This window comes from Eublepharis macularius, chromosome 1 (assembly GCF_028583425.1).
Source record: "Eublepharis macularius isolate TG4126 chromosome 1, MPM_Emac_v1.0, whole genome shotgun sequence".
NCBI classification, from domain to species: domain Eukaryota; kingdom Metazoa; phylum Chordata; class Lepidosauria; order Squamata; family Eublepharidae; genus Eublepharis; species Eublepharis macularius.
This window is the reverse complement of record NC_072790.1, coordinates 193,581,382-193,605,548: the sequence shown is the minus strand read 5'-3', so window position 1 is coordinate 193,605,548 and position 24,167 is coordinate 193,581,382. Positions and strand designations below refer to the sequence as shown.

At 41.3% G+C, this 24,167-nt stretch overlaps 1 protein-coding gene across 1 annotated transcript in view; it reads right to left on the bottom strand.

Moving 5' to 3' along the window:
• The window catches only part of KCNH1 (potassium voltage-gated channel subfamily H member 1), a 402,220-nt gene that overhangs the window by 164,355 nt on the left and 213,698 nt on the right, over nucleotides 1-24,167 (bottom strand). The window contains exon 10 of the mRNA XM_054982129.1: nucleotides 17,782-17,978. Coding sequence (XP_054838104.1) covers nucleotides 17,782-17,978 — 197 coding nt within the window. The remainder of the gene's footprint in view (nucleotides 1-17,781; nucleotides 17,979-24,167) is intronic.

Here is a 24,167-nt window from a genome sequence, read left to right as displayed (position 1 = left end):
TGAATTTCTAGCTTACACTCTTGCGTAGCATGTTTACTCAGTTGTAAGTTCCAGTGAACTCCTTGGGGTTTCTTGTCCAGTAAGTACAAATAGTATCTCCTATGTAACTCCTATGTATGTCTGATTGGAAATAAATTCTTTCTTATATGCCCATGGGATCACTCAATTTCACAGAACTGAAGGCATATTATACAGGACAAACCTGAATTTGCAACCAAATGTATACTTAACAGACAATTCCAGCCAATCCTGGCTCACAGGTTAATTCACTTGTAGGATAAATGCAATTTTTGCATTAACATTTTGACTTCCTATTTTTAGGTGAACATTTAGGAGCATACAGACCCCCCAAAAATCATGTTTAAGAGGTTTGGAGATCCTTTCAAATTTCAAACCATTTTTGTTCAATATTTACTTTATTGGCTACTCATTCCATATATTGTCTTATCAATGCTTGCTTTTTCAGCCCAATATTTCTGAAGAGAGCTCTGCAATCCAAGAGGGAAAAAAAGACTGCTGCCTTTCTGTCTAGACTTCCTGAGCCCAGTCATCATAATGACATGCTAAAGCATTCCACCTGTGAACCATGCCTTTCTGTAGAATTCAAAGGCAGTTGTTTAATCTTCTCTCATACAAGCTAAAAGGCCTAATGTTTAAATGGCAAAGTAAAATATTCAAAGCACGGAGAGCACTAGAAACCTGCACGCAGGCATTGCAAGTAAGTGAGGTCTTTCTGGTAGGGCATGAGCAATAATCCTACACAATCATGTCCACTGCAGCTGCATTTGGGCAAGGTAAAGCAAACACATCTATCCCCTGTTGAGTGGAAGTAAATTAAGAGCAAATGAGAGCAAGACATGAATGCAAAAACCAAAGCAAATATTTGCTGAAACAGTGAAGAACAGGAAACACTCTGCCAATGATCCAGTTAGGGGCATTCCATTGATGACTATTAAACAGGCCAGAGGCACAAAATCTCAAAGCACAAGAAATAAACAAAATGGTTAACAACAGACCAGTGCCAGAAACCATGCTGTTATCCACCCATGTAAATCTATGGAAATGTGGGGAAACTATGGAAATGTGGGGTATAAACTGGAGTCCCAATTCCCCATTAGAATTTCAGGGTTCATGCAGGTAAAAATTCATTCAATTTACCCCCATATTCCTCTTCTAATAAGGATCATAGTTGTTTTGGGAGCCAAGATCTTACTGTTTCTAGAACACATTTTTTTACCCTTTCCAGTTATGGAAGCATTCCATTGATTTCTTGAAGTATTTATTTGATTTACTATCATTTGATGGTGGATTTCTACCTGGGAAAACCATTGCAGAATGACAACTCCTCATGTGAAGTCATTCAACATACTTCTGTTATCACATGTGCCAAAATCTATAAGTAATAATAAATAAGGTCACAATCTGCTCCTAATCTGGTTTTGTATCTCTCAGCTTCACCATTTTCAACCATGTTTGCCTTAAAAACCCATTTATGTCCAATGACATTTTTACCCTTAGGTAGTTTAGTGAGAGGCCATGTCTTGCTTTTCCTCTAGAGCTGCTTGCATCCTTTTGCTTGCTTCTGGTTCAAGCATTTGCTGTACTTCAGCCCATGATGATGATCCTTGTGGTAATGATGACCTTGCAAGGTAGATCAGTCTCTCAGCTAGAACTCTTCTGTTTGTGCTCTGAGCGTGCCTGAAGTCCTGAGTAGACATGGGCACGATCCAAAAAAAAAATTCTGATTAAGCCGTTCGTGGATCTGGGCTGCCACCGAACGCAGGTCACCGATTCTAACCAATCAAGTCTCGTTTCAGGTCCGGAATCGGAAATTGGGGAGGCCAGCACCCAGGGCAACTGTAGTCAGGCTCTTGGGAGCGAGCGCGCGCGTTCTCCTGAGTTGCCCCCGCCCACGCAGCAAGCCAGCTGTCCCGGTGCACTGCAGAGCTGGTGGCAGCGCGAGTGGCTCGGAGGCTGCCCATGCCGTTCACCTGCCCCACAAGACAAGGGGTGGCCGGCTTGCCCACACGCCCCTTGTCCTGGGGAAAGGCGAACGGCGCGGGTGGCCTCCCAGCCTCCCGCGCTGCCTTTTGCCTTTCCCCAGGACAAGGGGCGGCTGGCTTGCCCACACGCCCCTTGTCCTGGGGAAAGGCGAACGGCACAGGCGGCCTCCCAGCCTCCCGCGCTGCCTTTTGCCTTTCCTTTGTGCCCATGGCTTCAGAACACCCCTTCCCCCTCCCTCCCCTGGGTTGCTGCTCTGTGGTTGGAAGGAAGCCTGCTAATCAAGGAAAGCTGGGCTTTCATTCATGTTTCGAGGGCGACAGAAGGAGGGCAAACACAGCTCATTCCCCTGACACCGTTGCCCTGGGAATAAATTACTGGCGCAAGAGTGTCTGCAATTCCGAACAGAAACTGACCCATCCGATCAAGTCCCGAACAAGCAAACTCCCAACTGCTGGATCGGTTGCCGTGGACAGAACCGATTAGCTGAGTCACGATGGCGCAAATGCCAAAATCGGGGGGGGGGGGTTTGAAATCATAATTCAAATCGGGCCCATCTCTAGTCCTGAGTCTTCAAAGGAGCAACAGCACCCTGGTTGTTCCTTTGTCACTCATCAAATTACACAACTGTGTTTAGAGTAACATTGTTAGTATTTGGGGACCAAAATTCTGTAACCCTTGCATCCTGGAGCATATCCTACAAAAATGTCATCTAAGGCTCTGGGTTCTAGTTTGGATCTCTTTTCTTCTGGTATATGAGTGCAGGCCTTGCATCCAAATACTCTATTCTATCCTTGATTTTTGATAAGCTATAACTCATAGAGAGTGTCTGTTGCCTTTGTGGGTAATCTGTTTTGCAAGCAAATTGCAGTCATTGCCTCTTCTCCCCACCGTTGTAGAGCAGTTGCGAATCAATCAGCATGCACCTGACCATATTCATGATGGAATGATGTATACACTTAGCTACCCCATTTTGTTCTTGAATGTAGAAAATTGTAAGTCTGTGTTGAATTCTGTTTTCCCTGAGAAATGTCTGTGTGATATGAGAAATGTACTCACCCCCCAATATCACTCTGAAAAGCTTGAGGGTTTCTGAGACCATGGAGACATAACTCTCAATTTCTGCTCAGTTTGCAATTTTTCTTTCAGCAGATAACATATTGCACCTCACTGGGAAAAGACAATATGTAAAGGTTATTTCCTGTTGATGCTGGTTAGGACAAATTGCCTTTCTTTTATACAACATACACATAATTGGTCATCATTGCCACATTCACTGCAAATCTTCTGTGCCAAAGTTCCAGGGTTTCCTTTGTAGCAGCTACTGTTGTTGCTGTGTAGACCCTTTGTCCATAACAGTCCAGTTCAAAGACTCAATTTTTAAAAATATATAATATAGATATTTATTAGGTTATTTTAACAGGAAAAAAGAAAAAACTTTTTAGTATCAGATTTGTGTACAAGATAGTCATTGTATGATCAATATTTCAGAAAATTTGCAATACAGACATCAATCCATAGAAAAAGAAACTGAGTAACCGAGTACCCCCCCCCTTTTTTCCCTTTTGTACAATACACAGTCCATTTAGATCTCTCCAGGCACTTTTTGAATTCCTTGCTCTTTTACCCATCTATTCAGATCCTTTTCTCGTTTCTTACTATTATTTATATTTTAAGTGAGCATCTTCTTAAGGCACATTTCAGTCCTTTAATTCTTAAGCCTGGAGTACTAAGCCCTTAGCGATTCCAGAGACAGAGCAGAAAAAAAAGAGAAAAGAGGCAAATAGCCACATCTTTATATTCTATTATTAGTCCCATTATTTGTATATATCATTAACTAAATATTTTCTTAAAGGAGAGAAGTATACAAAGAGATTTTTGAAACAGCTACCCTCCATCTTTCATCTATCAGAACCCAAGCCATTTAAGATTTAGTACTTGTATTTTCATTATAAAAAGACAAAAGAAAGTGTACAGGTGGGCTTAGCTTAGCCAATAGTTTAAGTTTTCAAATTTAACCAGTTTGTAAAGTTCCCTCTACCTCCCTAGTGTTTTCCTGTTAATCCTAGAAGATATCTTATCTCAACATCTTTCTTATACTTTTTATTTACAGGAATGAAAAGAAATCCACTAAAGAGTGTAAAAAGTAAGAAGGAAAAGACCCATTTACCAGGTCGCCCTTTAAGTTTCATTTTCTTTCCCCTTCTCTCTCCCTCTAAAATAGTATTGAAGCTCTTTCTTTCCAATGATACCTTTAATTAAAGGAAAGAAAGGAATCCAAAGAAGAGAATAAAAAGTAAGAAGGAAAATAGAAGACTCCAAAGACTCATTTGCCACACTCCCTCTAATCCAATAACAACACATAAAGTGTCTGATACGTTAGAAAAGCATAGAAGATTGTATTAGGTCTATGTTAAACTTCATAAAACAGAAGAGGGCATATGAAGCCTAGTTTCTTTCCAGATTCTCTAAGTTTTTATGTTGAAGCAATTTAAATAGAATTTAGAACATGGACATATAAAAATCACAATATATCCCATATACCATCGTTATTTGTCAAAACCCTAGGGTCATACTTTAAGTTTCATCTTCTTTCTTCCTCTTTCTCGCTCTAAAATAGTATTGAAGCTCTTTCTTTCCAATGATCAGCCATAGGCGACTCTTTTTGCCTTCTAGCCATTCATGCGATGTCAGTGAATACCTTGTAATGTCCCTGTTTGTCTCTCTTGATCTTTGTGATATGTTTCTTGATTGAGGTGCATTGTATGCTTTTTACTTCATACAGAAGCAGTACACTGGACCTCTGCCTCACAGCTCCCTTTTCAGCACGCTCCTCCTCCTCCTCCTCTGCTCTTTGTACTTTCACAGAAAAAGGCTGATTTCCTCCTCCATTTTGTTGGGAGTATATTTCACCATTCCACTCCAATTTTCTTTCAAATAAGTCTGTCCCACCAAAGTTTTCATCTAACTTGGCATCTGACATGGTGCACATGTCTGTTTTCAATCCAAGTGTTTCATCTACTTTTCTTAATACATCATTCATCAGTTTGGAGATTTGTTGCAGCTTTGAAAGTATATCTTCAGTAAATGCCATTTTGTCCACTCACTTGCAAATGTTCAATCATATATCTCTTAAAACTGGTAAAAAGCTCCTTTGCTCTTACTGTTTATAGTTATGAAGTTTTTTGCTCCCCAGCTCTCCGTCCCAGGAAACCCCTCCTTACAATCACTCTTGAGTGTCAGATTCCTAGTTCATGAAGCAGCCGCCTCTCTGGGGGATAATAAAAAACCCCTCATCAAGCTGGTTAGCCCTTGTAAAGCCATAAACAATACTCTTACTTGGAGAGATGTCAGGTAGAATCACTCTTTTTCGGTCTTTCAGTTGTCCTTGCTTCTATCTTGTCAGGAATCTTTGCTTTGTTTTCACTTGTTTCAAAGCCTTGGGGTTCATAGCTTATGCACATATGTTATTCTAAAAGCGTATGGCAAATCCTTTTTCTGAAAGTATAGGTACCCCTAACAAGTTTGCCTTTAAATCAGGGATATATAGAACTTCCACTCTCCCAGTGGCTTCATATATATTATTATATTATTCATTATATATTATATAGCAATAGTATCAAAGGCCACTGAGAAATCCAGCAGGCCTAGCAGGGTCACATTCCCCCTGTCTAGTTCTTGGTGGAGATCATCAACCAAGGCAATCACAGCAGCCTCTGTTCTAAATTCTGGCCTGAAGCCAGACTGAAATGGGTCCAGAAAACCAGTCTCTTCCAAGAGTTCCTGCAGTTGGAAAGCAACTACCGGCTCTAGCACCTTGCCCAAGAATGGAAGATTGGAGACTGGCCGGAAGGTCTGCAACATAATAGGGGATAGGGAGGGCTTTTTCAAAACAGGTCTAATCACTGCCTTCACTGCGGCACCACTCCCACTTAAGAAGGCATTTCCCACTCCCCTTACCCACTCAGCCAGTCCTCTTTTATCAGCCAGGAAGGACAAGGGTCAAGAAGACTGAGAACACAAGTGGTAGGCCTCACATTTCCCAGGATCTTGCCTATGTCCTCAGGCTCCACAAGCTGAAAGTTAGCATATAAACTTGACAATCAGATGCCAAAGGTACATCATCTGAACATAGGGTTGCCAGGTCCAGGTTGGGAAATTCCTGGAGATTTGGGGGGTGGAGCCTGAAGAGGGTGGGGTTTGGGGAGCGGAGGGGCCTCAGTGGGGTATAATTCCATAGAGTTTACCCTTCAAAGCAGCCATTTTCTCTAGGGGAACTGATCTCTGTTGCCAGGAGATGTTGTAATTCTGGGAGATCTCCAGCTATCACCTGGAGGCTGGAAGCCTATCTGAACATGCACCCATGCCAGCATCTAACTCAGAGTGGATCTGGGCAATTTTGTCTGCAAAGTAAATAGCAAATTGATCACAGCAAGCTATCATGTGGTCAAAGTTCAATTTCCTGGAGCTATGATGCAAAAGCCCTGAACCACACAGAACATCTCATCTGGACACTAAACTTAAAATTAAACAGCTCAGTTTAAAGCCTCAGTAAATAGAAAGGTTTGTAACAAAACTGGATTACTTCTTCTTTGAGAGTAATGAATTAGCTCTCTTCTTTTTTTAAAAAAAAAACAGATTTCTGAAGTGTTCCCATCTGGTATATTTGATCCATATTATCAATCGAAAGTTTGTGTTTTCTGCAGTCTGCAAACAATGTACTGAATGACTCAGAATAACTGGCTGCAATTTGCAATCAGCTTTTTACAAGTAAAAATAAAAAAATATATAACTCACTTACTTAATACCAATCAAATCTGGCACCTTCATCATCTCTCAACATCAGTTTATTGCTGACTGCAATCCAATTAAAATACCATTATCTCCATAATCTAATGGAAATTGCTACCGTGGAATGCACTCTCTGTAATAAATGTTTCACAGAAGAACATAAAATGGGGGAATGACGTTCCTTTGGTTAGAGGTGCCTTCCCAAATCAGCAAGCATACTTCTTTTAAGCCTTATGTCAAACCCTATGGGCACACTGTCTGTACTCTATTTTTGTTAACAATCTGCAGCAACGGTGGGAAATGGATATAGCTCTTTGTGGCTTTGTTAATAAAACTTATCACAAAGTTATAGAATAATATATTTTCATCTCTTGCATCAAGACACCTAGATGCAAGGCTCCCACAGAAAACTGTAATTATAGGGTTATTGTACATTGTTATTGCTTCTCCTCCAGGCACCAGGCTTCTTACACTTTACAAGGTATGTATGCTAAGAAAGCATTTTTACTTTTAAGACTGTATGTTATAGTACCTAAAAGAAACTTCAGTACTGCAGTCAGAATGTTCTTCAGTACTCTAGTTCTTTTTCCCTTTCACTTGAATGATTACTATTTCACTGTCCCTATAGCTCTCCTATCTCTTTCTTTTCTCCTAGTATATAATAGCCAACAACCTGAACACTGAAAATATATGACACAAAACTTCATTAATGAACTGTTATTGATGGCTGAGGTCTCTTTTTGCTGTAATGTAAAGTAACGTTACTACTCTCTTAAATCAATTTGTGTGTTTTTATGATCTCATGGTCTTAAATAAATATAATAAACAATATTTAAATCATTTCTATCCTGCTTTTCAACTCATAAGGTGCTCCTACAACAACTAACATTTTCATAATTTCAAGATGTTGAGAAAATGATTATACTGCATAAAGGAAGAGCCCCACTAGATCGGACTAGTAGTCCAGCTAGTACAACAGTGATTTTGTAAGTTCAGTACACATCTATGCATGTCCAAGCCTTGTCCTGGTACGAGTGGCCATGGGACTTAGCTGGACAGAGTGAGACAAAGGAGAGTATAATACAACTGGTTCTATGATTTGTAGAAGAGTGTTATCTCCAATGTTCACAGTGGAATATAGGAATCCATGAGTTAGTGCTCTATCCTTGTAGGAATCAACATCATGATTACTTTCTTCTGCAGAGCCAGAAGAAATACAGAAGTAAGCAACCAAGTTAAACATAAGAACATAAGCAAAGCCATGTTGGATCAGGCCAGTGGCCCATCCAGTCCAACATTCTGTCACACACAGTGGCTAGAAATCCAGTGCCATCTAAAGGACTGTCAGTGAGGCCAGGACACCAGAAGCCCTCCCACTGCCTTCCTTCCAGCACCAAGACAACAGAGCACCACCTCCCCACAAAGAGAATACCATCTATCTCCTGTGGCTAATAGCCACTGATGGACCTCTGCTCCATATATTTGTCCAGTCCCCTCTTGAAGCTGGCAATGCTTGTAGCTGCCACCACCTCCTGTGGCAACGAATTCCATGTGTTTATCACCCTTTGTGTAAAGTAGTATTTTCTTCTATCTGTTCTAACCCGACTGCTCAATAATTTCATAGAGTGCCCACGAGTTCTTGTATTGTGAGAAAGGGAGAAAAACACATCTTTCTCGACCTTCTCTAACCCGTGCATTATCTTGTAAACCTCTATCATGTCTCCCCTCAGTCGTCTTTTCTCCAGGCTAAAGAGCCCCAAGCGCCTCAATCTTTCCTCATAGGGAAAGTGTTCCAACCCTTTAATCATTTTAGTTGCCCTTCTCTGTACTTTTTCCAGTGCTATGATATCTTTTTTAAGGTGTGGCGACCAGAACTGTACACAGTACTCCAAATGAGGCCTCACCATCGATTTATACAGAGGCATTATGATACCGGCTGATTTGTTTTCAATCCCTTTCCTAATAACCCCTAGCATAGCATTAGCTTTTTTTATGGCAGGCGCACACTGTGCTGACGTTTTTAGTGAGTTATCTATCATGACTCCAAGATCTCTCTCTTGGTCAGTCTCCGCCAGTTCAGACCCCATCAACTTGTATTTATATTTTGGATTTTTGGTTCCAATGTGCATTACTTTGCACTTGGCTACATTGAACCTCATTTGCCACATGGATGCCCACTCTTCTAGCCTCGACAGATCCCTTTGGAGTGCCTCACAATCCTCTCTGGCTTTCACCACCCTGAACAATTTCGTGTCATCTGCAAATTTAGCCACTTCACTGCTTAATCCCAATTCCAAATCATTAATAAACAAGTTAAAAAGCATTGGACCCAATACCGACCCCTGTGGCACCCCACTGCTCACCACCCTCCACTGTGAGAAGTGCCCGTTTATGCTCACTCTCTGTTTCCTATTAATTAGCCAGTTTTCGATCCACAAGAGGACTTGGCCCTTTATCCCATAGCTACTGAGCTTACTTAGGAGCCTTTGATGAGGAACTTTGTCAAAAGCTTTCTGGAAGTCAAGATAAACAATATCTATCGGGTCTCCCTTGTCCACTTGTTTGTTCACTCCCTCAAAGAACTCTAACAGATTGGTGAGACAAGATCTTCCCTTACAGAACCCATGCTGAGTTTTCCTCATCAGCTTTTGGTCATCAATGTGCCCACTAATTTTATTTTTGATAATAGTTTCCACCAACTTACCCGGTATTGACGTCAGGCTGACTGGCCTGTAATTTCCCGGATCTCCCCTGGAACCTTTTTTAAAGATGGGGACAACATTAGCTACCTTCCAGTCCTCAGGAACAGATGCAGAGTTTAATGACAGATTACATATTTTTGTGAGGAGATCTACAAGTTCACACTTGAGTTCTTTCAGAACTCTTGGATGTATGCCATCTGGGCCCGGTGATTTATCAGTTTTTAAATTATCTAGCAGTCGCATAACCTCCTCTCTCGTCACCTCAATGTGACTCAGGTCTTTCAAAACCGCTCCCAAAGTCAGTGCTTCCGGAGTGGGCATGCACTTCTTATCTTCCACAGTGAAGACAGAAGCAAAGAACGCATTCAGCTTCTCGGCCATTTCCCTATCACCCTTTAGTAATCCTTTTACGCCTTGGTCATCCAAGGGCCCCACGGCCTCCCTAGCTGGTTTCCTACTTCTAATATATTTAAAGAATTGTTTATTGTTTTTCTTTATGTTCTTTGCAATATGCTCCTCATATTCCCTTTTTGCCTGTCTGATCACAGACTTGCACTTTTTTTGCCACAGCTTATGCTCCTTTTTATCAACCTCACTCCGACTAGTTTTCCACTGCCTAAAAGAATCCTTTTTACCTTTTACAGCTTCTATTACATTGCTTGTTAACCATGCTGGCCTTTTCCTAAACCTATTTGTGCCTTTCCTAACCAGCGGTATATATTTAATTTGAGCTTCCAGGATTGTAGTTTTAAATAGTCTCCAAGATTCCCCAAGTGTTTTGACCTTTTTTACTTTCCCTTTCAGTTTCTTCTTCACGTACCCCCTCATCTCAGAAAAGTTACCCCTTTTGAAGTTAAACATGGCTGTGTTGGTCTTATTTGGCAATTTCCTATTTATACATATGTTGTACTCAATAACATTATGGTCACTGTTCCCAAGTGGTGCAATCACATTTACATCTCTCACCAGGTCTTCAGCATTACTGAGGACCAAATCCAGGATCACCTCTCCCCTAGTAGGTTCTGTAACCATCTGTTCCATAGCACAGTCATTGAGACAGTCTAGAAACTCACTTTCTCTCCCCCGATTCGAACACCCATTGGCCCAGTCAATGTGTGGGTAGTTAAAATCACCCATTACAACACAGTTTTTTTGTTTAGCAGCCATCTTTAATCCTGTCATCATTTTATAATCCTCCTCTATTTTCTGATCTGGAGGGCGATAACAAACTCCCACAGTTAAGTTTCCATTTGGGCCCGTAATTTCAACCCATAGCATTTCCAGAAGCGAATCTAATTCAGTTACCTTCTCAATCTTACTGGAATGTATACCTTCTCTGACATATACAGCCACCCCACCACCAACCCTTCCCTCCCTATCCTTCCGATATAATTTATATCCAGGAATCACCGTGTCCCACTGATTTTCCTCATCCCACCAAGTTTCTGATATGCCCACAATGTCTATGGATTCGCCCAACACTAAACATTCCAGCTCCCCAATTTTACCTCGGACACTTCTAGCATTTGTATATAAACACCTGTAACTTCCCCGGCACACTTTGCCTCGAGACGTAGTTAGGTCATCTGCACTGTTTGTCTCCATCTCAGTTGACAACTCTAATCTATCTCCCTGTAGAAGTGTTATACCTAGCCCTTCATCTCTCTGAGATGAACCATCCTGAACCAGAGACACTTTATCTCTTGTCGGCTTTCCCCTAGCATTTAGTTTAAAAACTGCTCTGCCACCTTTTTGATTTTAAGTGCCAGCAGCCGGGTTCCTTCTCGGGACAAGTGGAGACCGTCTCTCTTGTACAGCTCCCGCTTGTCCCAAAAAGAATCCCAGTGCCTAACAAACTTGAACCCTTCCTCCCTACACCATCGTCTCATCCACGCATTGAGACTCCTGATCTGCGTTTGTCTCTCTGGCCCTGCGCGTGGAACAGGTAGCACTTCTGAGAAGGCTACCTTGGAGGTCCTGGCCTTGAGTCTCCTGCCTAACAGCCTAAATTTTTGTTCCAAGACCTCACGACTGCATTTCCCAACATCGTTGGTTCCAACATGGACCACGACCGCTGACTCTTCCCCAGCACTATCTACCAGCCTATCTATAACACGCGTAATGTCCGCTACCTTCGCACCAGGCAGGCAAGTCACCATACGGTCAGAACGCGGTTGTGCCACCCAGCTATCTACTTGTCTAAGGATCGAATCACCAACTACCAAGAGCCTCCCTCCCGCCCCACCCAGGGATGGTTCCTTGATGCGAAAGGAAACCTGCTCACCAACTGAAGAAGAGGTCCCTTCTGAGGGCATGTTCCCCTTATCCTCAATACGGTGCCCTGATTCCACAAGATCCTCATTCTCCTTGACAACAAGAACGCTGCCATTTTTAGAGTGGGACACATCTGTCCTGTCCCTGAGAATCTTGTCCTCGTGCCTATCTAACTGTCTCCGCTTCTCCAGGTCAGCCACCTTGGCCTCAAGGGTACGTACTCGTTCCCTGAGAACCAGGAGCTCCTTGCAGCGAGCACACATCCAGGACTTCTGACCAGAAGGCAGATAGTCATACATGTGACACTCAGTGCAATACACTGGAAAGCCCCCAACCCCCTGCTGGCATTCTGACTTCATTATTCTGTTTTAGGAATAACACACTAAGAGGAAAGAAAAGTTGATTAAAGAAGTTGATTAAAGGGTTAGCACACCTTTTCAATGAAGAGGGACTGAAAAGTCTAGGACTTTCCAATTTAGAAAAAAGATGATTAATGGGTGACATGACAGAGATTTATAAAATGTGGTGGACAGACACCCCTCCCCTAGGCCAGGTTCAAACTCAGGAGCACCCAATGAACTTGACAGGCAATAGATTCAGGACAAACAAAAGGAAATGTTTTTTTCATATTCAATGAGTAATCTAATTTTCATGCAGGAGAGGTCCATCAGTGGCCACCAATGGGACCATCCATAGTCAGAGGTAGCAGACCTCTGAACACCAGTGCTTGGAGACAAAATCAGGTCCTCCAGAGCAACTGGTTGGCCACTGTGTGAAACAAGATGCTGGACTAGAGGGATCAATGATTTGTTACAACAGGTCTCATCTTACATTTTTAAACAAAATTGGCCGTTGTGCTTTCACAAACAGGGCCAGTCTTAGTGAGTCTAGAGTCCAGGGTAAAAAACCCAGGATGAGGCCCAAGAATCAATGCTGCCTCCTACCACACCTCCCCCCTGCCACCAGAGTCCAAGCAAGGGGCAACTCTCACTTTGTGTGAGGCAGCTGGGAGCCATGATTGCCACCGGTTGCCATCTGCCCAAGCTTGCTGAGCTGGCTGCCCAAGTCCCAGATGGTCAAGCTGGCAGCCCCTTCTGTTGGGGGGGGGGGGCATGGTCACAGGATGTTTGGGACACTCCAGTGTGGGGCTCAGGGCAGCTGCCCCTATTGTCCACTCCTTAAGACCACCACTGTTCACAAATGGCTCAACTCTTTTTGCTGTCTCAAGTGTTGGGAGTGTGGCAGAGGAGGCACACACAAGCTCATGCTGCTCTTGCCTGGTTCGAAGACAGTTGTTCAAAGACAGTTCCTGAAAATTTCTTCCAACATAGATGGAAAACGAAGATATTTCAGCCAGAAGTATTTCCCATTGAAACCAATGGAACTTAAAATGAGCACAGTACTGGAAACAAATGTGTAATAATGAATATAATGAAATAATGAAGCACTTGCAATGAAAAATGAAAGATATCTCCCACATACACACACACACACACACAAAGATGCCCATTCCTACACTTTACTAAGGAAACAGGCAATGAGTACTGGCCATAATCTGCCATCTAGGAAATATTTACCTTGTGTTATTGCAATCAGCTTTCTATAAAACTGTATTAAAATCTCAGTTCTAGCTGCTTGTATCCAATTTAGTACTCTCCTTCTTTCAACGGGGCATAATGAAATGATTAACTATGTTTACTGCCAACTTAATAAAAACCCATAGTAATGTTTTCGTTGGCTGGAATTAAAAATGGTAAATTATGATATGATGATTTTTATTCGTCTCAGTCAAAGTTTACAAGCAAACAGGTTAATTAATTAGCCAAATAATTCCACACTATATTTGAAGGATAAGGAAATGTCTTGACAAAATAGGTCATGCTTGTTGCACACTGCTAATTACAGTTGTAAAGTTATACCCTTGTAAAGCCTTTTCTGGCTTTTTCAGATTTTATGGTTTCTCCTATCTTTCTTGTATCTAAAAAAAATTAGTTCAAATAGTGTTTTGCAGTTTTACAAAAAAAAGCAGATTCTTTTTGTTTTGTCAGTGTTGCAGAAATAGTATTTAACAAGAGCAAAGATATGTGACAAATTTGAAATTTTATTCAATTCCCCCCACCCATTTATAAGATTATTTTAAAATCATTAGCAGAATATAACCAAATCTGTTCTCACACAGCCAATTTAAAGTCTTTAGTCATAGAATTCAGATGTGGATAGTCAAGCACAAATTGTACACAGCTCCCACCAAGTATGAAGGATTCGTGCATATATTTTTCTTTAAAATATCTGTTCTTGTGGTTCTCATTAGGGTGGTAGGAGATGTCCACCCATTTTGTTGTGAAAGTTGAAAGTAGTGCTTTTGTGGGAAGTTGCTGAAACATTTCCCACAATAACCCTAAATTGTGATGTTAACTGTTGTTGAGCATGTTCACTTGCATTGTTTCCCTTCTCTACCACTTCTTTGTTGTCATTTTGTCATTTTTTCCATCTAATTACTGTGCTGTCTTCTTCCATGATCAATCATATAGACCATCCTAAGCAGTTAAAGATTATAAAGATCATACAGTGAACTAGATGACGACAATATGATATAACCATTCAGATCAGACAAGCTGATATCATTGCAGCCAATTAAGAACAATAGAAGAACCCTGCTAGACCAGAACAGTGGTCCATCTAGTCCAGGACTCTGTCTCACACAGTGGCCAACCAGTTACTCTGGAGAGCCAAAAACAGTGCATAGAGGCTGAGAACTTTCCCGATGTTTCCTCCTGGCAATGGTATTCGCAGCTTTAATGCCTCAGAATGCAGAAGTTTCCTTTAGTTACCATGGCTAGCAGCCACTAATAGATCTATCCTCCATTAATCTGTCTAATCCCCTTTTAATCTGTCTAATCCCCTACGGACATCACTACATCCTTTGGCAGAAAATTCTACATTTTAATTATTCATGGTATAAAGAAGTATTTCCTTTTGTCCGTCCTGAATCTACTGCTCTTTAATTTCACTGGATGCCCTCAAGCAATAGTATTTTGGGAAATTGAAAAAAGCTCTCTCTGTCCACTTCCTCTACCTCACACATAATTTTATAAACCTCTATCATGTCCCCTCTTCTTTTTTCTAAACGGAGAAGTCCCATACTCTCCAGCCTTTGCTCATAGGAAAGGTGCTACCTTCTGTACCTTCTAGCTCTGCAATGTCCTTTTTGAAATACAGTGACCAAAACTGCACACGGTATTCCAAATGAGGCTACATCATAGATTTATACAGGGGTATTATAATATTGGTTTATTTTATTTTCATTCCCTTTCCTAAACCCAGCATAGACTTTGCCTTTTTCAGTGCTGTGGCACACTGGGTCGTCAATTTCATTGAGCTATCCACTAGGATCTCAAGATCTTTTCCCCTCTTAGTTTCAGCAAGCTCAGACCCTATTGTGGTGGAAAGTGCCCTCAAGTCATCACTGACTTACAGGGTTTTCAAGGCAAGAGACTTACAGAGGTGATTTGTCATTGCCTGCCTGACCATAGTGACCCTGGTCTTCCTTGGGTCATACTCCCAATAGCATATAGTTAGGCTGGTGCATCATTTTACACCTACTTACATTGAACTTCATTTGCCACGTTGATGTCCAATCACCCAATATGTGGAGATCCTCTTGGAGCTCTTCACAGTTGGCCTTGGTTTTTACCATCCTGAATAATTTTGAGTCATCTACAAACTTGGCCACCACAGATTACAGTCTCTACCATTTCCCCTTCGGACCCATTTTTAAAAACTGGTGGAACTGGTACAGCAACTGATTTTATTGACAAGTTACATATATGTAGATCAACAACCTCACATTTATGTTCCCTAAGAACTCTTGGTTATATGTTACCAAGACTGGAGACTTATTTATTTTTAATTTTCTCAGCAAGTCTAGAAGTTCATCTCTAATCACCGCAATTTGACTCAGTTCTTCAGGCTCCCTCCCTTCTTGAAAATATTCAGAGTGAGAATAACATTTCCTGTATTAGTCCTATGAATGAACACTAGTTAGTCACAAATAACACTGAGAACGGAAGCATGGTATTTAGCCAATCAAACTTGGTTACATAGTAAAGTCACTTAAAGCATATAAGACCAACTAAGGAATGTTTACTCTGATTAGATGAATACTTTGTCTTTTCTCAATGAAATCACTAAAAAAAAACCCCAAAATAATCGTGGTTTGATTTGCTGAAAATGTTCACAAAAAGCACTTGCCTTTTGGCTCAAAAAGAAACCATTAATGCTTGATATACAAGTAGAGTTGCCAGCCTCCAGCTAGTGGCTGGAGATCTCCCGGAGTCACAACTGGTCTCCAGGCCACAGAGATCAGTTCACCTGGAGAAAATGGCTACTTTGGGGGGTGGACTCTATGGAATTATGCCATGCCAAGGTCCTTTCCCTCCTCAAACCCAATTTTCTCCAGGTATTTCCAGGTTTCACCCCTAGATCTCCAGGAATTTCCCAACTTGGAGCTGGCAACCCTACCTACAAGGTATATATATTAATATATCTAATTTTCAATCAGGCCAAAGGTATGGACTTAAATCCAAAGATTAGAGCCATGAACAGAGTAGAAAGATCTTTCTGCAAACCTGAAAATAATAGAAGCAGCACATGTAGCTTTAAGAAATGCCCTCAGTGATCATTGCTAGGTACCAATAATATTGGCAGCTTTCAAGCCTTGTTTCCATCAGTAAAAGGCAGCAAGGAGAAGACAGGGCTCTTTTCAGAGGTGTTTTGGCCTTTGAGGGAAGACCCATTAGGGCCCGACCTGGCAGCAACCACTTGGTGACTTACTAGTGCTTGATTTGCATGACTCACCCAGGCCTGGCTGCTGGCTACTATTCAACAGCAGTGTTGTGTAGTGGCCAGAATCTGTTAGATTCACATTTGAATCACCATCCTGATAATCTTGGGCCAGTTATACACTCTCAGCTTAGCCTACCCCACTGGGCTATAATGAAGATAGAGGAGAGGAGAATGATGAAAGCTGTTTTGGGTCCCTATTGTGGAGAAAAGTTGTGTATAAATGAAGTAAATAAATAATAAATATAGCTGAACACGGGGACCTTCAGGAGGCTGGTGGAGAAGCCAGCTGTATTTTTCTTCAGGTATACAAATATATACAGTTCAAATACTAGCTCCCCACATAGTCTTAATGGCCTATGTATTTGTGTCCCTTTTCCTGACTATGAAAAAAGTTCAAAGAAACACAATATAAACAATCCTTTTATAAAATAAACCTGTTATATACCTGCACTATTAAAAAAGACCAAGTTTTATGTATTTAACTTAAATATTAAATTCATGTTGTGTCCACAGTCATATTTTTACTCAATATTTTACTTTAACCTTGTAATCTGAAAAGTCTTACATGGGGTTGCCTTTGAAAACAATTCAGAAATTGCAACTGGTGTGAAATGCGGCAGCCACCTTGTTATCAGGGGTGCACTGCAGGGATATTGAGTCATACTTATTTTGCATTCTATTAGTTGCCAAGACCAACTCGAACTGCTGAAGCTTACCTTTAAACCCCTTCATGACCTGTGGACATATATGTGAAGGACTGTCTCACTCCCCATGAGCCCCTGTGGCAACTTGGCAATCCCCTTTTGTTGTTCCAACCCATGAGGATATATTTGCCCACACATTATGGAGTAGTGTCCCAGAGAAAATCTCTCTCTCTCTACAGATTCTTTCAGTAGTACTAGTAGCCACTAATCCTCAGGAGATCCATTTCTGGGGACCACAGCAGGCTGCCGTAGGAAGTATGTACTTTCAAATGCAATACTCTATGAATGCTGCTGTCTTGACTGCTACATAGATGGATTTGCCCATGGAGAGACTCAAAAGCCCAGAAATGGTCCTCCAATCAGGTCAGGAGGACACAGAATGAGATGATATTCTGTTTGAAGGAACAACTGACATGAAAAACTGCTGGCTTTGCCTTATTTTTCACAAATATAGAATTCCTTACCCTTTTACGTAGGTTGTAGGTCAAAATGAGGTTCCTTGAGAAAGAGTGTGAAAAGGCTGTGTAGAACTCCAGTACTTTCTGTAAGGCATCCCTTTTGATCACATGAAGATCACAGTAAGTCAGTGCCCTTACGTTAGCACAAGATTGGGCAAGGGTAGTTTCTTTCCAGAAGACATCACCAAAAACATCTCCTTTGCCTAAAGCAAACATCAGATTAATAACCAAATGATTATTGCATTAGCAAGATTCAAACATCAGCCACAAGAGGTAAATATTTTCCACTTCCCAAATCTGATTTTATTAAAAGTACATTTCCAATCTTCTTTCTAAGCAAAGCAGGGCTGTATGCAAAATGCTGCTCATGAGTAACTTCACCAGTTGGCAACATTGAGCCTGATTTAAACATGATACCTGGCATGTAATGAAAGAAATCTGTCCAGCACTCTATGCTGCCAGCTTTACATATAAACTATGCTATCAGACTTACATTTAGTGTTATGCATGTGGTGCAGCAGTACTGTACATGCACTGAAACAGTGGATATACCTGCCACTCTTTCACCCAAACCATACCACAGTTGTGCCAGGGAGGCATGAATTAATTATTACAGGGAGTTTTTCTACTTTCTTTGGGGAAGGGCTGTTTTTAATGTACTAAGGATTTGTATATCATACCTGTTTGTTTATTTTATCAAAAAAGCCCACAGCATCAATAAAACACGTAGAAAGTTCATTATGACTGCAGATTTCTTATAATAAGAAAACAAGGCATTCTGTTGAACTAGTGTGATAATCCCAGCTGGATTTTCTAAAGTATTTGAGATATTATCAAACAAACATGGAGGAGGAGACATTCAGACCAAGTATGCAACACTATACCCACAACAGTAGTTCTAAAATATCTGTGAACATTTCTGTGATGTAAAAAAGACCACACATGAACTGAGGCCCTTAAAAAGAGGAAAGAAGGATTTAAGAGTTACTGTTACTGTGAATATTTGGCATTTCCCCTCACCTTTGCATCACTGCTGTGGTATTAATGGTGGGTACAAGGTGACAAGAGAGCCGAGATATAAACAGATGAAAGTGTGGGATTAATGGTGGAGCTGAAATTTGAGGGTTTGGAAACCAAGTTCCCCCACATCAGAATACAGATTGCAATGAGAAGCCAGGCCCAATTTCCCCCAGATGTGGGGCTCAGTTCATAATCGCTTGCTGTAGCATTGCAGTTGTGCCTTGGCAGCCTCCCTTTCCAGGCGTGGTACAACCAGGAGAAAGGTCCTCTACCAGTTTCAGTTCCCAATGACTTATAGCTCAAATTATTTTCCAGACTCTCCCTGGGCAATCTGGAACATGCTGGGAGGAAATTATGAATGAGTACATCTTAGACATGAGGCCTTGGATACTACTTGCAGCTCTCCAAATCAGGTCTCCTTACCATTGCTCACCTTTATCAGGGCAAGTTTTGGAACAATCAGAAGGGATGGCTTGGGGATGAGCACTTCTAGAGTTGGTGGTCCTTCTGAGTTTTATTGGGAAAAGCTCATAAAGACTGAGTTTGCCCATGAATTCTCTGTGAAATTTTCAAACAGGAGCTGCTGTTCTAAAAGGGAGTTGCTGTAGATAGTGGTTAAGTGGTTGGACTGCAAATCAGCAATCTGCTGGTTTGAATTCCCCTACTGCCATGAGCTCAGTAGGTAGCCTTGTTTAAGCCACTCCTCTCGGCCCCAGCTCCCCAGCTGTATTGTGGGAATAATAACAACACTGACTTTGTTCACTACTGTGAGTGGGGCAGTAGTATCTCTAGAAAAGCAGTATATAAGGGCAGTTATTATTATTATAACAAACAACCAGTTACAAGGTAAGTAGGAAATCTCTTACACATATACAAGAGATGGTTCATTACTGGCAATGATGATCAGGTTAGCAACATACAGAAGGTGTAAGGGCTGAGGCTCAGTGGTAGAGGATCTGCTTTAAATGCAGAATGTCCCAGGTTCAATCCCCTGGTATCTCCAGCTAAAAGGATTAGGTAGTAGGTGATGTGAAAGATTGCCTGAGACCCTGGAGAGCTGTTTCCAGCTGATAATAGATAATGATGTAGATAATGATGACATTGATGGACCAATGGTCTGATACAGTATACGGCTGTTTCATGAGTGTTCACAAGGAATATGTGGAAAATAAAACAGAGAACACAACCATGAATGGAACTTTGTCAGAACCAGGAACAAAGAAGCAGTGCCTGTGCTTATAGCCCTTTTTAGAAGTGTCATCAGTTATTTTCCTCTTTCTGTCTCATACTCTTCTCAAAAATGCTATGCAGGGCTCCTCTTCTTGTCATCCCTTGCACATTTTTCAGGTAACAGTAAGAAAACATAAAAGGGACGAGAAAGTTCTTCGCAAAGGTAATGATGCAATATGATGAACCAGTGGAAAGAGGCCAACAGAAAAGATAATGAAGCTGTTTTTATCCATCTCTGTCTCAACGTTTGACCCTGGGTTTACATGATGGAATAGCTACGGAAAATCAGAAGACCGTCACAGCAGGTGTTCCACTATCCTTCCTCCCTGCTGTATCCCAATCATACTGTCAGTTTCTTAGGTTTTACCTCCAGTGAAATAATGTAAAATCATATGATGGTCTGAGATGGTGAGGGTGGGTGGTTTTCTACTTGCTCCACTCCACAGGAAATCAAAAGAATGTTAAAAAAATTCAAAGCATTCAAAAAAGAAAATTTGGAAAGGTGATGCTTTGGGGTTCTCCATATCAGTTTTCTCCAACTGAATCTTCATCAAATCTGTATGAATGATTATTTATCTAAACAGTAGTACTGCAGAAACCAGCCTATATGAGGACCAATCTGATGTCTTTACATGAGCCTGCCCAATCACATGAAAAATATGTACTTTTGTAAGAATGATATTTAAAGTTGGTTGGGTATGCTGAAACCTCCCCATCAGCTGCCTTTCCCAGCCTCTCACTCTTGTATCAAGAGCCTGGCCAGAGGGGAAATGACTGTGGGAGGGGTTGACTACAGCCAGACTATATGGGATATTGGAGATCTGTAATTAGATCTCACCAATTGTTACATCATTCTCCTCTTCTCCTTTTTCTCAATATGGTATATGGCTAAAGTGATGGACTAGGATCTGGACTAGGATAGAGAGCCAGCATGGAGTAGTGGCTAGAGTGACAGAGTAGGATCTGGGCACACTCGGTTCAATTTCCCATTCTACCATGGAAGCTTGCTCGGCGACCTTGAGCCAATCACACACACTCTGCCTAACTTCCCTCAAACTATTGTTATAAGGAAAAATGGAGGAAAGGGGAATGATGTAATCCACCTTGGGTCACCATTGGGTACAAAGATGAGGTATAAGTGAAGTAAAATAAATAAAATAAATAAATAATAAATCTTCATAATACCCCTTCTGGGGGAGCTTAGGCTGTGTGACCAACCCAAGGCCACTCAAGAGGTTTCCATGGCAGAGCAGGGGTTTAAACTTGGGGCTCAAAGATCCTAATTCAACACTGTAATCACTACATCACACAGACTCCTCAAAAAATAATAAATGCTATTGAAAAATCCAGTTAAATGCTTTCAGCCTTGTTCACATGTGTGAACTAAAATAACTCAGGTTTTCCGTACATTTATATGACTGCTCAAAATATTCCCAATTTTGTGAGAGTTCATTAGTTACTGTGAAAAACAGTTTATATTTTTAGCAAGCATAAGAGTTTGTAGTAGCCACTTTGGTCCAAAGCAAAATCCAAAAATCAAAATCACTTAATACCTTTCCTTAGGACCAACCAAAATGATACAAAACAGTTCGCAAGCTTTTGATTTCCCCAGAACTCTTCATCAGCGTTCACATTTAAATTACAACAAAGGGAGGGGGCAGATTCTCACATCATGGGCTTGTCAGCATCCTGTGTAAACTCCTGAGCAGCTATGTGCTGATACTATGTACTATCTGTTGCATTAAATATGCATTAAGTATGATTACAGTACAGTACAGTACAGTACAGACAGACAGAGGTACTTATATCATATTTCACTCTTGGCCTACTGTAAAGAAGAAACAAAAATAGAGATAGCCTACTGAAAATAGAAAAAGGGTTGATCCAGTTTTTCTCGCTAATCGTATAGAGGAACCACAGATCCCACAAGACTGAGAGCACAGAAATTACATGGTAGTTCAGCCTCTATGTAACACCTTTAGGAGAAGTAATTTGCAGCTATGGAACTGGATGCCATCAGTACACGGATGATACCCAGTTGTGTATCTCTCTATCCAAATCACCACAGGATGCAGTAGAAATCTTGGGTCACTGTCTGACAGCTCTGGTCAAATGGCTGAAAGTGAACAAGCTGAAACTGAACCCAGACAAAATGTAAGTGATGCAAGTTGGGAAGGCAGAGATCCTGAAGTACATTGTGCTCTCCACTTTTGATGGGTTCAGTTGACCCCTGCAGACTCAGTTAAGAGCCTAGGGTCAATACTGGATCCAGCACTACTACTACAAAAGCAAGTTACGGCAGCTGCAAAAAATGCTTCTTACTAACTTAGTCTAGCCTAGAAGATGGCCGGCCAGTCAATCTGGCTATCGGGATCCATGCCATGGTAACATTGAGACTTGTCTACTGAAATGCACTGTATGTTGGTCTCCCCTCTAAGTTAACTTGGAGACTCCAGTTCATGCAGAAAGCTGCAGCTTGATTATTATTGGAAGCTAGGAGGAGCATTAATATTACTCCCATTCTGCATTCATTCCTTTGTCTACCTATCACTTACCAGGCTCAATTCAAGGTATTGTCTATCACATACAAAGCTCTTCATGGCCTTGGTCCATCTTATCTACAGGACCGCCTTTCTCCCTATGTTCCACCATGGCAGCTTCACTCATCTTAACAGAGCCTTCTGTAGGTGCCACCTTGCACATGGGCAAAATCAACAGCTGCCCATACACATGCATTCTCTGTGGTGGCCCCCCACTTTATGGAATAGTCTAAGTGAAGAAGTTAGGAAAGTTACCACTCTCCTGGCTTTCCATTTATGCAAACAATTATTCAAGAGGGCTTTTTATTCAGATATGAGGACTGCACAGTAAAGAACTGGTCTCAAAGAGATGCATCAGTAAAGAGAAAGGAACTAGGGGTATGCACAAAAAAAAAGTTGGTCTGAGTTTCAGGGATACAAAAAAGTACCCCTGAAATCTGGGTCAGATTCTCTAATCTGGTTTTGCAAGATGAGAAAAACCCAAATTTGTCCAGCCATTATTCTCTATGAGGAAAACTATTTGTGGGACTGAGGGGGGCATTTTTCAAGCACACTCCACCAAATTTGTAGGGAACCTACTCTTTCCAACCCACTAAATACCCCCCAACTTTCAGGAATATTGGACCCAAGGGTCCAATTCAATGGGCCCCTGAACAAGGTGCCTCCAACCACTCTCCATTGTTTTCTATGGGGGAAACATTTCCAAGGCTTTCCAAGCAAAGAGAAATGTTAAACAAAGGCAACTCCTGGCCAAAAGCCAGTCCCAGTGCAAGTCCCACTCTCAATGCAAACTGAACCAACAAAACCAAACTACTGCAAGATAAGCAATGTAAAACCAAAGAATTCCAATGTCAAATCAGAGAACCCCAATGTTAAACAAGAGAATCTTAAACTCAAGAAGGAGGATGGGGCTCGTTGAAAATGCCAGTTGAGGCTTGAAGGACTGGAGTGTGGAGGAGCAGCTAGGGTGTGGAGGAGCAGCAAAAGGGCAGTGGTGCAAGCTGCAAAGAAGTGACCAGTGGGTGATGGGAAGGGATCCTTGAAGCTCAGCTCAGGGGTGGAGTAGCAGTGAAAAGGCAGTGGTATGAGCTGCAAAGAAGCATCCAGCGGCAGCTCAAAGGGCACTTTGAGGCTCATCTTAAGGGTGGAGGAGCAGTGAGAGGGCAGTGGCGCAAGCAACCAGCAGTAGATTCAAACTTTTCCATTTGGAAATATTTTAGTTAAATGTTTAACTATAAACTGTGATTACTCTATTTGCTTAAAGATGTGGATTGCTTTTAATAAACTATGTGAATTCAGTCAAAGGTTATATAGAGGGATATATCACTTCCGTGTGTGTTGTTCAATCAAGAAAATTTACCTTTATTAAATTTGTTTCAAAATATTGCTTGTGCTTACACACTAATTTAATTCTCTAATTAATTTATTGCTGTATATGATTCAAACTAGTATGTTAATTGGGTAAACATATTAGCCTATAGTCAAAAATAACATTATACAGCCTAATAGCATTATACTAACTAATACAACAAAAATAACATTATACAAAGTCTTTTTGTATTTTAGTGCTTTTATTTGGCTCACCAGTCTAATTGGTAAAGT